Here is a 17,127-nt window from a genome sequence, read left to right as displayed (position 1 = left end):
CTTTGACACACAGCTGACATTTTCATCCACTAACTCTGCTGCAGGCCTAAAATGTTAATTACAAATGTGAGAGTCACCACTAATTTCACAAATGAATTAAGTATTCTTAACAAGTTAATATCTGTAAACTTCAGGTGCAGCTGGCAATACTTCCAAACTATCTCTCCAACTGACTGTCATGATGTAAAGGAGATCTGTTGCTGTTCAGGATGGGATCAGAAAATATCTTTTTTTTTCTTTTTAATGTAAAATTCAACAATTTATTTTTACTGCCATTAGTTTTGCGTGGCTAATATGATTCCAACACATTTTCAATTTTTTCATCTTTTAATCTATTATCATTATGCTCATGAGATTCTTATGAAACAAGCCCTTCTTCTTCTACCAGTAACAAAGATAGAAACCACATCATTTTCTTCACATTAGACAACATTTCCAAATTTAGGTCAAATCAGGTATACAAAGAAACACTAACGACTTTGTCAGTGCCAGTTACACTACACACCGTAATTAAATGAATTTTAGGACACAATAGAAAAATGCTATACCTCTGTAAAATAATTTCTCTACAATTTGTTTTTATGTTCGGAGGAAAAGCAGAATGGGTTACAACTTTATTTAAATGTATATTAGTGCATGCAAACTAAAGTCCTTTTTGCACAACTGCATTTACATTTGTAAATCACATCTATTACACATCGATTCAAAGATCGATTAATGACTAAATTTGACTAGCTTAATTAAAGACATAAAAAGCCAGTTCTTCTTATGTTTTCAGCTATCTGCTTTATTACAGAAATTAAATTCAACTAACCAAACAATTACGTAATTCCAGGAGTCAAAGTTATTAAAACAAAATTGTTGAATTGACTAGTAAATGTGGCATTACCCACATATCAGAAAGCATCTGTTTTTTGGTACGAAGAAAGGGAAACTGCTTGTCAGTGGTCAGAGACAGATGTCAGTGGTGGAAGCTGGTAGCTTGTTATGCTTTGAAACTTGGCAAAGTTGCACAACAAACTGTGCTTTTATAAATTGTGCTTGATATACAGCAGTGATAAGGAGATGACATAGTTTCTGGAAATAAACAAATGGATAACAACACATGTACAGTTTAATAATTAAATGACCCACCGCCCAACTTTTGAAAACAGCTGGAGAAAGAAGAAGCAGATTGACACACCAACCAGATAAGTATCAGAATTCAAATTCTTAAATTGAATGTACTCCTCTTGTCATGTAACTACAAGCACTGACACAAAAATAGATATACTGTCATTGTTGTCACAAGAGCTAGTCGGAAATCTAGTACTTTTTACACATGGAGGGGTTTACATGCTTCAAAAAGAAACTACCAATTTCACACAACTGTACCAAATCTAAAAATAACAAATACATTAGCTTACTCTTTAGAATATTCAATTCAATGAAAAAATTTCTTTACCAAATTATATGAGTTTAGGTCCACTCATTATGCAAACAACTGTTGTTTATAAACACCTTTGTCCCATAACCATCTCAAATAAATACACCACTGGGTACTTTTACTCAATTCTCATTTTCTATACTACTGAATAAAAATACCCACTGATGATAGTGAAATGGTTCTGAAACATATTTTGGATTTTATAAATGACAAGTTTTTTGGCTAATAGGTATACCTGAATTCCTACAATTCAGTCTGGAAACACGGCTGCTACTTGAGCTTCAAAGCTAAGATCTATATTAAACTTAATTAACTCAATTTAAAAATGTTTAGTACCTGAATAACATTTCTTTCTGGATTCCTGTTATCAGGAACTACAGAAACTCTAAAGAAGGGTGAAACACCGTACTTCTTATGAAGCTTGATCAGAGTCTTCTTATAGTCAAACGACTGCACAGAAAAGTCTCTCAGTACGTGCCAGCCACCTGCCAAAATAAAAACACTGAAATGCATACTTCTAGTTTCTGCGTACAACTACAGTTAATTTTGTGGAGGAAACAGATTTTGATGCAATAACCAAATCTGAGGAGCAGTCAAGTCACCATTTCTTTGAGGCAAGTAAGCATAGACAGAGGATGAGGAACATAGGGTATGAGATAGCAATGCGACAGGTTTGGAGGTGGGGAGGGGAGCAGAGACAAAAACAAAACATCTACCATATTTTACAGCCTATAAGACAGACCTTAATTTTTAAGCAATCTTTAAAATAACATTTTTACCAATTTCTTTATTAGATTGCAAAGACAGACAAAAAAAATTCTTAGTTTGTAAAACCAAACTGATTTTGCAAATCCATGAATATCGTCATCTGAACAGTCTTTTCCTCTTCTTCTTCTTCTTCTTTTTCTTTCTCTTCATTGTCCTCCTCATATATAAAATGGTCTTCACTGCCATTGTGAGTGTTACTTATGCTGCACTTCTTGAAAGATTTAACAATAATGTCTTCTCTCACTCTATACCACAAATGTGTTATCCATTAACACACTTGTTTGATTGTAGGTCGTGTTAATGCTCCCTTCAGTATAAATTCATGTTGGGTTTCATCCATCATCCATTTGTTTCATTCCTCTCTCATATACACTTTAAATGGTTTATTTATTGGGACATCAAGAGATTGCAATTGCAAAGTAAGTTCTCCCACAATAATATTAAGCTCTGTATTTCGCTATCTCGCTTTCACAGAATTTTTCAAATAACTGCTAAACTGACACAGCACAAGAAGAGAATTCTTCTTCAATAAAGCACTGTTCCTTCTCCCCCACACTCTGTTAATACATAATTTTATACCAGCCTCATCCATCCAACCCTTTTCATGTACATGAAAAACAACACCTAGTTTTATTACTGACATTGTTTTGCACTTGAAAATTTGATGGGTTTAAGTTTATTACTGTCAGCACAACATGAAAAGACAACAGTGTAGTGCATTTTTTCATGTCCATTTATTTTTATAGTTACAGTTTTTAGCACCTTTCATGGCAACAGTTCTGTTACTCGGGACATCAAATGACAGAGGAGTTTTGTCCATATTCATTATTTAGCATATTTCGACACAGGTTTTCTTTTGATGTTACAAAAATTGATGAGAAGATAATATTTTCTCTTCCTATTCTTGCAGCATTTTGCTTTTTGTTTGCATGCTAAGTCCATCACACTTCATAAACTTATAGCACCAACCAACTCCAGCCTTCGAGTCTATTAAGTTCCACAATAGCACTAGCTTACTAGTATATATTTGAATCATGCTTGTATTAATTCCAATGCCATTTTGATCGTGTCCTCAAATCCATTTCAATATGTCACATTCGTGTTCTGGACATTTCGCATTGAGTCCTCTATTTGCACATTAAGTCTGTTTTCAGTTCTTCTTTATGAGCCCACCAACTGCAAATGTTTTTTTTTTTCAGTTGGTGGAGGGTTCAAATGCCACTCAGCTGCTCTGTTTCCACGTTTCTATGCATATGTTATTCTTTCAATTTTTAGCCCACATTATATGAATATCTTATTTTTTCCATTACGAAACTAGCTGCTATCAAAAATATTGTACTGATACCAATAATACAAATCACTTTCAGTTCAAGTTCACTAGCACCATAGACTGCAAAGACGCATCATAGGCTCGACAGCGTTCTTGGTTTGTGATGGCTGGGTGAGAGGGAGACAGTGTTAGCAACCTTGTGAATCTCTGCAACTCACATTCATGACACTAACGAACTGCTGCTGCCCGTTTAATCCAATATTGCCAGATAGAGATAGGGTTTCCCATGACATAGAATATGTGACCATTTTCAAGACATGGGAATTTTAAATCAAACACTGGACATTTTTATATAAATTTCAAGTATAGTATACACTTGAATCTTGGAGGCCATTTTTTGAAGAAAAAAGTGCATCTTATCATCCGTAAAATACGGCACCTACTACATTAATGCACATGAAATGTGACAACCATAATATACTAAAAATGTCACACAGCACAATACAATAAATCTTGGACATAGTAAATTCTCTACTTACTTATCATGTATATCTTATTGTAACAAATTGCTGCATATCGTATTATCTTTATTTCTTTTAGTTAAGACCTTTCATTGTTTCTGTCTTTTTATTCACTAAAAGGTAATCAGATAAATCTTTTTCAGTTAACTCTGAAACAAAATCTACCTGCAAGAAAAGTACAAAAAGTAACTGCATGCAATATTTTTGTTAATTAGATTCATAGACTCCTTTATCTTCACACAAATAAAGATTTTATGTACCACTCTTTTCTAGAAATCTGCATAACTATACATTTTTACTACAAATTGAACATTATCAACGGAGTGTGATTGTTGATTTATCTTTAATCCTTCAATGATATTCATAATGGAAAATATCTCCATGATAGTGAATGAGAAAAGCTTCAGAATCAAAAATCAGTGAAACAGATGTAACTAAATAAGCAAATGTTGAGAAAGAATTTTAAACGGTGTTTTGGAAGTTTAAAATTCTATTTCCAATCACCATACAATATGGAACTAAAAATTTACTTTAAAAGGCAATAATATATTTAAAATGGAGCTTCGTTTAGTGAAAAGGTTGCTCTTTACTATTCTGATGGAAAGGTGGTGCTATTCTGCTGCATAATTCATTGAGGAACATTACAGAGTTCCAACAAGTATATAACACACTGAAAACTGCGATAAGTATTTGTGTTGCTCCACAATCACACTGAATGACAAGCCGTGCTCTAATGCTGAATCTTATCAACACATGCAAATGAGAATCAAAGTTTCATTTTTCTTACACAGTTTCATTTGTGATTTTTTAATGACAATTCAGGAGCGGTTCTGATGTAGTTTCAGAACACTGCAAATGCCAGCAGGATCCTAATAAAACTCATTTTCCAATGTAAATGCCAATTAGTGGTAGTCTGTTTGAAAAGTCTGTTGGAAACAGGACACTACACATAGAATAGGAAGTGCCCGCAGTTGTCAAAGGTGCTATTTTTTATCAATACTAATGTCTGCAGAGAAGGAAGACATTGGGAGATAACTTCCTTCACGTCTGTGGAGGTGATGTTAATGATAAGTTTATTTATCTAGTTTCAGTGGAAGCAAATAAAATGCGACAGAAAAGTACTGTATACTTCTTGAGTGCTTGGACTGTTAGACAGAGCAACATAATCAGTTTTGCTTATGACAAATCTACAAGCCATCTTTACGTTCTCAATTTACATCTTCTCAACTTGAAATTGTGAGAGACAGGCTTGACAAATAAAAACTAAAATATTGATCATCCAAATAATGTCTTTGGCTATATCAATTACTTATTTTTGTTAACAAAGAGAAACACAGTCATGAGCTTTGTTTTTTAGCAGACAAGGAACTGTGCCAATGGTACAGCTACAGTAATGTGAGTAAATGAAAAGACTTTTCTGGGAAGTGCACTATGAATCTGGCTTCAGAGTAGAATAACTATTTCTATAGTTATATGAAGTACTTTTGTAATAACAACATGAATAAATGACTTGATTAATTAATTAATTAATCAGCTTTTGGAATGTGAATTTTATGTGACTATTATTGAAACATCATTAGTAGTATGAAATATAACTTACCAAGTTCATTAATAATCCTAAGCAAAGGTCTGTCCCCATCAGCTTCTATGCTGTCCAGTTCCATGCATGACTCATACAAGTTTTTCATTTTCCATGCAATTGATTCAATTTTATTTGGTTGAGGTAGTTTCACAATCAGCGACCTTGCCACCTCATTATCTGGAGCAGAATAACGATATTCATTAGAAGTGACCATTAAATATTAAACTCATACATTTTTAGTCAAGTGAAGTAGAATAGTATGTATCAAAATAGATAATATACGTACTCCAAGTGTGTGAAAAAAAGACACTGTATGTACATTCTGCTCCAATTAACAGCTAGGTTATTCGTGATAATATGTGTGTTACAGCAGCTGCATCCCTGCTAACTTTTCGTATAGTTCTTAAGATCATAAATAATATTTATGCATTCTAATGGTAGTAGTTGTTTTTTTTATGGATCTAAGCTGCACTTCATTGTTAATATTTACCATGATAGTTTTCATATACCCACAGATTCCCCTAGATGGGATCTACAGAATTGCAACATTTGACACTGATAGATGGAGCCATAGACAGGAGAAGGGCAACATCTGGGAAGGTGGCACACTGGGTTGAGCAGGACCATGTGAAGCGGATGGAAGAGAAGGTATTGAGATTCTGAAGGAATGAGGATAGGGTGTCTTGGCCCTGCGTCAAGACGATACCTTCATCATCAATGAACCTGAGCCAGAAAAGAGGTTTGGGGTTTTGGAAAGATAGAAAGGTTTCCTCTAGATGGCCCATAAACAGGTTGGCATAGAAGGGTGACATGCACGTTCCAATGGCTGTGCCATTTTTATACCTCCCCTTGAAAGGGGAAGTAGCAGTGCGTTAGGATTACTTTAGTAAGGTGTATGAGGACTGAGGTAGTGGGTCTGGAATCTGAAGGACATTGGGAGAGGTAGTGCTCAATAGTGGCAAGACCATGAACATGAAGGGTGTTGGTGCATAGGTAAGTGGCATCACTAAAGGATGGGGATGCTAGAGTGTCAGTGAAAGAAAGGATCGGTATGCTTTTATGTTGAATGCTAGATGTTGGACAATTGGGTGGAGATGTTCATCAATAAGGGGCAAAATCCTTTCAGTGGGGGCACAATAATGGGCTACTAGGGGACATCCAGGATTTTTGGGTTTGTGGATTTTGGGGAGCATGTAGAAGGTGAGTGTACAGGTTGTCACAGGGGTGAGGGCAGAAATGGACTCAGGGGAGAGGATCTGGGAAGGGACTAAGGCCTTGAAATACATTCTCCACTCCCGAAATTATCCCGGTCTCAATGTACAATAATCTACTATCCCCACAACCTTCACCGAACAGTTTCCATTCCCTCTGTCCTACCACCTCATCCCAATTCATGTCCACGCACACTCTTGACACTCTTGTCATCGCATCCACTGATCTTTTCCTGTTCTGAACTCCTCTCCTTTTCCACCCCCCCCCCCTTTTATAGTGAGAATGCTGATGCTGCCACCAGTATATTTTGTGACCTGTTAAAGGCCCTTGTCTATGTAAATCACAACATACTTATATGTGAATTACAATATTATGCTGTCACATGATTTTCTGGAAACACACACAACATAACATACACTATTTGATCAAAAGTATCCTGACACCTACTAGTGTACATTAATATAGAATGTGTCAACCCTCTGCTTTTATACAGCATGAAATCTGCTGATGGCACTTTCAAACACTGCATCTCTAGAGCAAAGTCAATGATCTAAGTCAGTCTGAAGGTGTTCCACTGGGTCCCAGGTCAGGACTCTGGGTAGGCAAATTCATTTTAGGATTGTCATTGGTCGCAAACCATTGCGTCACACATGCTGCTTTATGAAAGTGCACATTGTCATGCCAAACTGCTGTACCAATACCCAGTGCTGTAAAATGTGTTTATATGCTTTCATATTTAGCAGTGTCTTAAGCACAATAAGGGGATTACATCCTATTCACAAAAAATGTCTGATACCTTAACACCACCTCCTCCTGTTGACACTGCATACGATAGCAGGTAACATTCTCCAGGCATTTGCCAAACCCAAACGTTTCCACTGAAGTTGTGGTTTACCTACGGTTGTTCATATGCGTTTTCATTTCACAATCACTTCACCAACAGCTGACTTGGGCAGCTTTAGTAGAGCTCAAATATCCCTGGTGGATTTGTTACTCAGGTGACATCCAACTATTAGTCCAAAGTCATTGAGCTTTCCCGACAACCCATTCTGTCATTACTGTCAATACAATACTCCCCATCTCCTTTAGTACTGATAAGTCATCCCTCATGGCATCTAGCAGTCAATTTTGCATTACACAGAGGTGTCTGAATACTTCTGACAGCATATCTCTCCAACATGAAACAATGAGTGTTAATAGGATGAGTCCTATATTAAGGTCATTTGACTAGGAACTAATTATCTGTGATCTTCCAGGAAGTTCCATCCGAGGATGCTTACTTATTCTTGTATAATTATTGTTCATCATAAAATATCCATTCTCTTTGTAGACTATGAACTCTGTCACAAATAGCAAATCAAGTATAATTATAGAAATTGTTAACAACATCAAAAATTTTTTTATTTCCATTGTACTTTGAAAAACTCACAAATTACATTTCGGAACCTGCAAGAGATTACCACTAAGGACACACATAAATTATTAAGACCTGCAAATAAAAGAGGTTGACAGTGTGGAATTCTTGATATTGTGAATTTATAATTTATCTGATAGGAGCACACCACAGAAATTCTGAAACAACTGAACAAATCAATTTTGATACACATGTGGGATCAGAAAAGAATTACATAACAATAAAAAAACAGACATTACTTTGATACTTTCATCCTGTAATGTCATATCATATAACATTTTGGGGTAATTCACCGAGACAAAGGTAATTTTCTTAGTTCAAAAGCATGCAATATGTATTACATGTCATAGGAATTCAAAACATTCTACAGTAAGTAGTTCGTATAAATGGGTAAACTATCCACTCTTTTGATGTCAATTTATTTCTTGAGGTAATTCATTGTAAATAACACATTTCCCTTGCAAACTGAAGGCTCTGTACGCAGAATTGTGCTAGGAATACAGACATACTTCATAACTATATAAAGTCACTTACTTGGTTCAAGTAGGTACTGATTAGTCAAGAATACGGATCTTCAATAATTTGCCAGCAATGATAATTGCTTAGCTACTAATAAAGTACAGCCAAACAAATTCGTGGGTGGACAAAACTTCTATTTTATTGACACATTTCTTAGAACAACCAAATGATTTACCTATTAACAAAAATTAATAATATCATGTACTGTGAATGTTATGTATCACATGACTTCTGCACATCTTCATTGCATACTTGGTTTGGATAGGACCCCAGGTGTGTCAAAAATTAGTGGTTTCCCCTCACAAAAGCAATCAAAACAAAAGTAATGGGAAAAAATAAAGAGTACATGTTAACTACATACCTAAGTAAGTAATTTTCATTTAGTATTATTTTTAACTCCAATAAAATTTGAATATGATATGCATTAATTTCTCTTTCTTCTCTGTTTAGAGCAAGGTTTGCTTATTAGTTTCCATCTAGTGTGATCTTGGGGTCTTGACCAGTGGTACCCATTGGGGATTGTGGTTCCATAGTGTCTCAGTCCAGCACTTCCTTAATTAATATAAATAATGACTGCAAAGCACAATTACAATGTTTTGTAGTAATAGTTTAACATAAATGCAGAGGCATCTAAATTTAGTGAATTCCATTCTTTTATTAAATTGGAGCTGTTAACTCAGATGTGTAGCTCCTGTGGCATAGCAGCTGCAACAAACAAACAGTTCATACAACCATATCTACTTCTGACTATGTATCATGTGATGTGAAGTTGCCTAAACTCACCTAACCCAAAAGTATTGTTTCCAAAAACTGACATGTCCAAGCTTATTTTATTGCAAACTGGAATGTTTGACAAACAATTATTTATGAATATTTCCTCACAATACTCTTGAAGTTCGAAGCTTGCTGTGTATTTTTGGGAATTGCTGACAATGCAATATTAAGTCCAGTCGTAGAGCAGCAAGTAGCTACCAGCAGCAGCTGCATTTAGTTTGTATATGCATGTAGTCTTTTATGCACGCTTATACGAAGAGGCGAACAGTAACTGATTATTTATCTATACACAGTAGCATTTACTATTTTTTTCCAAGTACTGTATTTGGGTATTTTGGAAGAATTTGTGTAACGTGAGCTGGCTAGTATTATGATAGCCTGAAGCAGCATCAGCATCTAGCAATTGCTTGGATTCATAGTTTATTTATTATTGTATAATTGTGTGCAGGTAAAGGCAGATAAAGACTGTGCCTGCTGTGTACTGTCCAGAAGCAGTCAGAAGTTGTGTTGTCAGCCACAGGCTCCATGCTCATGTCAGGGGCTGTGGTGGCATCGATGCACCCACAGCAGAAATTTCTTGTATTTCCTGAGATCGCTGATACCACAGAGCCTTCTGATATGTGTGAACCTGCCCAGTTCCCATTCACTTGAGGTTGAATGGTGAATAGTGATGGGGATGCAAATTCTCTGAGTGAAGAGAGAGAGTGGGCACTGACTCTACATTTCCACAGCTGCCATCCTTGAGAAGAGTCTGTCAGTACTCACATGCCAAATACAGAGTGCGGAGAGCAGGGGGTGAAGGGGAGTAGGGGCTGGGGGCCCTCCTCCAGAAAATTTTTTAAAGTTAGGAGCCTGATTAGGATAACACTTTAGTGTTTCACAATATAACTATCTGAATTTGCTACTGTACTTAGTCCTTCTTTCAGAGTACTTACTTTTTAATTGTGATCATTTTTTATTTAACTTCTTACTACAATTGACACTATCAGTAAATCCATAACTACTGGTACCTGGAACACCTACAGAAGCTTCCAGATTGTAATATCCCCCCCCCCCCCCCCTCATATATCATGCTTGCCTTTATAGGAACAGTTGCCAAAGGCACAAAAAAAGTCTAATTCCTTACCTTTGTCACAAAACAGCTAAAAAAATTCTTAGCGACTAACACCGTGTACAGAATGTATTTGATTCCAAAAGGGTGAATAAAACCATCAGACACAGATTATGTCAAAAAAATCATGGTATTTTTATCACCAACTTTCTCCTCTGAATGTGATAATATGTTACTGTCGACTACATAGAGGGAACTGGGCATCATAATAAAATCAGAGAAATCAGAGCATGTACGGAACGATTTAAGTGTTTATTTTTCCCATCTGCTGTTGGAGAATGGAATGGCAGGGAAATAATCTGAAGATGGTTTGAAGAACCCACTGCCAGGCACATAAGTGTGAATTGTAGAGCAATGATGTGGATGTAGAATTACTGAAATCAGTCTTATAATTTACTCCAGCCAAAATTTAAAAGGAGACAGCCATTACTATAATAGCGATAATGTGGGGGTGTGTTACTAAGTATGGATTAATAAGTGAACTGCATGTCTTGTGACATCACATGATTAGAAAAACCTACCTCCACGGAAAAATGGCAACAGCTTACAGATGAGACAAACACGTTGAACCTTGTGACATCACTTGGTTCAAATGCAGTTTGTTGCTATCCTTTAAGCTGACACACACAGACAAAAGATTTTCATCATAACTCAGCATAATCTATCTTACTAAGCTGTGGTGACGAAATCATTCATAGACAGGTTTACTACGTACTCAGGATGGAAATCATTACATTTTATAAAATATGTTTATAATATATGATTAGTGAAATGTAAACAGTAACTTTTCTGACTTTTTTAAAACTCTGAATTGTGAAATGTCTATTTCCCTATTTATTTTAGCCATTTATTGTAACTTCATAACTAAGGTGATAAAACCCATAACAATTACGGACAATCAGCAGTAGTTGGCAGCCCTGTGGGCCTTCCCTTATGCCCTAAAAATATATCTGAGGTCTTGCCCAATGCTGAGAGTACAGCTGAGCACGTACTTGAAGCTTCATCCATTGGGACTGGAGTCAATCTCGCTAATAGATTGAGACAAACACAGACGGTGAGTTTACTGATCATTGGGAAGTCGAAGTTCATGCAGGTAGTCTACATCTACTCTACACCTGCATATATGCCGCTCCTCAGGGAAATAGCTGGCAAGTAGGGATCGACAGTTAGTGTCCATTCTGTATGTTTGCTGGGGGATCTCATTTGACATCTGCAGAATGCTTTGGAAGAAAATATTGAGCACAATGGGTGCACCTGGCTATAAAACATGACTCATATTGACACTAATTATGTCTTCAGTCAAGGTTTAGAGGACTGAAAGTCACTAGCTGAATTCATAAATACAGTTAGGCCTACAAACGGAGTGGAATCTGAGCTGGCTTTAAGCAGCAAATGCTCAGAATTAGTCATGGCCCTTTGATTTTGAACAGGAGGGTTATGTGACTATAGTGAAAAAAGTTTTCTCAACCTCCGATGTCAGATGGAGAAATGTAGATACTTTATGCATTAAATATCACGTGATTGTTTCGACTGGGTCCTACTACTCGTCCAGAGTCATTAGCATGAAGCTGCTGTGACTGATCTTTTTGCTGGCCGTGATGGATAATAATTACTTGAATGCAGAGCTTAGGTACAGGCAACATGTGGATTGAGAAACGTGTGATAACCAAAGAAATCTAAGAGTTATGTGCTAGCACAAAATTATTTAATAAATTCCATTTGACATTTTTGTCATCCTTTTTAATTTATAGCCCAATTATCTAAAACAATCTTTACCTCATCAGAACTATTTGCATTACATAGTAACATTACACATAGTTCCTGGAACCAACAAGCAGATAGTGACGGCACAATCATTGATAAGATTTTAGTATTTATCAGGATAGCATGAAAGAGCATCTGCCATCAATGAGAAACCAGCCTACTAGTAGAAATAACATTTGCAAATTTTCTGTTTTTGCAAAATTATGCAGCACCTGAAGCTCCGGTTCTGTTTGTTCTGATGGAAATCAACTTCTGAGACACTGTTGACATTTGTGTAGCGGTAGGAAAATAAAACAATGCAAAAAGTTGCTAGTAGCTTAGCAGTACAACACAGTTTTTGATGGTCACACAAGTATTGAAAATTACCCCCACTTACATCACACATCTGCTTCCGTTATTCACAAAAATTTTGAGTGTATTTGTCAGAAACTCACTATTAGCAAGTGATACAGTGAGTCATCTAAATAGGTGCAGACGGTTCAGTAGGAACAACTTTTACTAGGTGTTAGCATTAAAATACTGCTGAACATGCTTTTTTGATTTATAACAATGTTCCACATAACACTCTGTTAAATGGTATAAACATTTCATCTTACAGAGGAAGTCTCCATTTGAACAACAAAAACCAAATAAAAATGATTTTAAAATACAGATACGGAATTCTGCTACCCATCAAGGTCATTTATTTTTCAAATTCGGTATTTGTGAAAAATCAAGACAGAACAATGGAACAGTACGCACACTTCACAAGTGTAACACTTGGACAAACTATATAAATTTTTATGTACATCCACATTGCAGAAGTACATCAAAAACCATGTTGATTTATCATACTACCCAGATCTTCGCCACAAGCTACTGCATTCTGCTGTTGTTTTCATCACCTCACTGAAACTTCACATTTACACTTCGATGACGAGAATGGGAAAAATGAATGAAAACGTGGCAATATCTATTTTGGGAAATACAACTCTTGTAAGTACTCAACATTTTAATGTACATTATTTCAAGTGAGTGTTTAGCTTTTTGCCAAATAATGCATATCTCATTTATTACTCTTGTCACTCGCACATAATTTTACGTTAACAGTACTGTTTCTCTCTGGTAACTTGTGCATCTGTGGTTTCAGAATTATTAACCTTCAAACACTAATTGTACACAAATGCAGTATTTTACAGATAAAATACCTTGGTGGGTGGCAGTAATCATTTTTATTTAGTTTTAGCTCTTCAGCCTGAGATTCGTACCTTGTTAGAGTTAATCTACATGTGTACATACATGGTTAAAGAATTGACTTTTTTTAAATATGTGTGTGTTATGAATATATAATTTTTTTACTTGACACTGAAATTGTCTTTCAGGTCTTCAGGCAACATTTTTAGAGCAGAAAAGGGGACATCTTTAAAAAAAGTTTAAAATAAGGAGCTGGCAGTCAGATGGATGAGTTGTTCTTGTTTGTGTATATGAACGGTTTGTGTTTCTCTTTTGCTGACAGAGGTTGTGGCCGAAAGATTTATGTAAGTGTCTGTGCCTGTCTGCAACTTAACATGTCTCCTTTACAGTAAGTAGGAATATCTCTTTTCCTACCTGGAGTTTCCATTGTTTTAAAATAAGGAGAGCTTGGCAAAAATGATGAAAACATCTGGAGTTAAAATGGTAGAAGCAATCAGTGGAAAACAGCAGTGAAAGAGTTTCTATGTTATAAAGTAAACTATTTTTGAGGATCTGAAGGGTAAGAACATGAAATCTTACACTTGTCATGTGCTACATGAAAGCACAGACATAAACTAAAATAAATGTAGAAATCAACATATACAACTATACAGGCAAATATTACAAACAGAACTTAAGTAGAAGGTAGGACAAGACATACTGGCAGGTGTAAAGCTGTGATGATGGGTTGTGAGTCACTCTTGGGTAACTCAGTTGGTAGAGCACTTGCTCACGAAAGGCAAAGGTCCCAAGTTTGAGTCTCAGTCCAGTACACAGTTTTAATCTGCCAGGATGTTTCAGAACTTAAGTAATCCAGGTGAGTTTAAAACATTGCACTGAAGTTCTAATAGGTGTGGAGTATATGCAAGCAATATTTGAAGTACATACTGTTAAGAAATGAGAGTGTAGTAAAGAAGCTGAGCTTACATTTAGAGAGTAGCTGCTCCGTCTGACTCCATGTGTTGCGGCTTGCAGGGATACTATTGTCACGCAGCCATGAACCACAAGAGAATTTCAGCATGTCGTCACAGGCACTCTGATCACTGCTGCCCATCGCTGACACCACCTATCAACAACAGAGGTACATGGTTAATACTGAGTCATGAGTTTCTCTATTGAAATAAAACTGAAGTCTTTGTGTAAGGGCCACTGCAGAAAAATATACACAGACAGCATGACAATGCAAATGATTCAGTGGATATTCACAACACAACTAACTTCTAATGGTTTATTCTCATTAGATGTCCCAACAATATTTACTGAAAAATTTGGGTTCTGGCGGTGATGTCCATATTTGTAGGTTACCCATATCTGTTATCTTAATTACATCTGGTACGTTGTTAACACCTGTGAGATGCCTTAGGGAAATTATAGCTTTTGAATTGAAAGTCTTTTTTGAAATGTGTTCAAATTGTATCACTCCTCACTAGCTTTGGACAAAATTGTGACTTCTCAAATAGTTATTCATCATGGCTGATGCTATTGAAGAATTAACTGAGATATTAAATACTGCTTTGCCCTCTCACAACCAAGCAATGACCTTCAGCCTTACCTAGACCTCAAGCTACACTACAGATGAGTATGTCACCAGATCTAAGAAGATTCTGCACTCATGTTTGTTGGCTTCATAGACTAACAACCAAACTGTCGCATTTCAATCTCAACTAGACCTATGGCTATGTTACAGATAATCTATCACTATAAAGTGCATTCCAGAATCTAATACATAAACAAAAGAAATATTGCCTGTGCTCTGTTGACTTTCTGTTTGGACACACATGGTGGCACACACCACGTCGTTATTACATTACTGGACGAAGATGAAGACTAGTATCAGTATGTTCAACTGATCCCTTGTGAATTACAGTATCAACTTTGTGATACTCATTGCAGGATAGGATAAGATGTAACAATATTACAGGTTCTTGAAAACCGTGGTACTGATTACCAAATTAATAACAATTTGATAATATACTAGCTTTATAAAGCACATACTGTAAATGAACTACATTATAAATCTCAACTAAATGTATGAACATAGGTAGTGGCTCCACTGTGCACCATTTGTTTCCTTTTAAGGGTACTACAGTCTGATCAAATATCTCTATGCCCACAATGAAAAGTTTGACAGAGAGTGAACTAATTTCGTTGTGGTGCATCACTGCACCTGCCAAAGGGACAACAGAGGAATCCTAACAGTAAACGTATTTTTACTCCACAATTTCTTGTTGGATCAACCAAATGGTTTACGGCCACCATATCTAACATATTATAGGGCCAAAAAGACAATACAAAAACAAGACTCCCAAATGAAATATTCATTTCGCAGCAGAGTGTGTGCTGTTTTGACACTCCTGGCAGACTAAAATTTGCTCAGACTAAGCATAATACACACATACACTTACTTGAATATGTTACACAACAACTCACCAAAGTACGACTGAATAGGGCAATAGCAGTGCTCTCAGCGTAAAAGCAAGTATAGCATTAATTTGTAAATTTTAATTCCTCTTCAGAAAAAAGTGCCATCGTGGAGGAAGGATGATCAGAGTTCAACGTCCCCCAGAGAACATGTTCATTATAGATAGAACATAAGCTTGGGATGTGGATAGAAATATGCCACTTCCTTTATTGAGAAACTTGTATTGAGTGATTTAAGGAAACCATGGAAACTTTAAATCTGGATAGCTGGACGAGGATTTAAACTGCCATTCGTCCAAAATGCTACTTCAATCTACAAGTCACATCAAAGTGTCTGTCACTAGGTACTTTGTGTACATCTGTCACCACCTCTTCCCGGTTCCAATCACGAATGGTATGCGGGAAGAATGAGAAGTTCTTATAGTGGCTGAACAAGATCAGGCCTTACATCTGAACAGCTATGAAAAAGTAGTATTTAGAACCACTCAAGGTGACAGCTGTAAACTTTGTTGCATACAATAGACCACAGACCTCATAACAGAATTTCGTGCCCATGCAAAACAGTAAGGTGTGCTTGGGTCATCACTGGCAAATATGGAGAGCTCTGGGAGTATCTCAGTCTGTTTAAAAATGGTACAACCACTTCCCCTAAAGAAGTCATGACAGCTGGACATAACACTAATCTCTACGATAAAAAATATGTACCGATAGAACGGTGGAGGTTAAAATGTCTGACAACATCGAACGTCAGCCAGATGAAAGATCTTGCCCTGTAACTAAAGTTTTAGTCACATGTGATGAAAATATAAACAATAAAGTGGGTCACAAGAAAATAAGGATCGGAGAATGGGCAATGTAAAAACTGATGGTATCCTCATCACCACTGGTGCCCTCAGATAAATGCCATATAATTTCCTGTTTCCAGAATTCCAGGATGTAGTAAAGATAGCGCTCTTTTCTTAATAATAATAATAATAATAATAATAATAACAATAATAATAACAACAATAACAACAACAATAATAATATACTGTCCAGCCACATTAATGTGACTACAAGTCAAAAGCCTGAATAACCATCTTTTGTAACAGAAGATGTGAAGAAAGAGTGTCAATGAGATTCCAGAAGGTACT

The 17,127-nt window shown here is 36.2% G+C and overlaps 1 protein-coding gene across 1 annotated transcript in view; it reads right to left on the bottom strand.

The window, feature by feature from the left end:
• Positions 1-17,127, bottom strand: part of LOC126473303 (endothelin-converting enzyme homolog) — a 632,708-nt gene that overhangs the window by 191,551 nt on the left and 424,030 nt on the right. The window contains exons 2-4 of the mRNA XM_050100277.1: positions 14,501-14,639; positions 5,586-5,744; positions 1,763-1,911 (exon numbers count right to left, since the gene is read on the bottom strand). Of these exons, the coding sequence (XP_049956234.1) occupies positions 1,763-1,911; positions 5,586-5,744; positions 14,501-14,639 (447 nt within the window). The remainder of the gene's footprint in view (positions 1-1,762; positions 1,912-5,585; positions 5,745-14,500; positions 14,640-17,127) is intronic.

This window comes from Schistocerca serialis, chromosome 4, assembly GCF_023864345.2.
Source record: "Schistocerca serialis cubense isolate TAMUIC-IGC-003099 chromosome 4, iqSchSeri2.2, whole genome shotgun sequence".
Taxonomy (NCBI): Eukaryota; Metazoa; Arthropoda; class Insecta; order Orthoptera; family Acrididae; genus Schistocerca; species Schistocerca serialis.
This window is presented reverse-complemented; position numbering and strand designations above follow the sequence as displayed.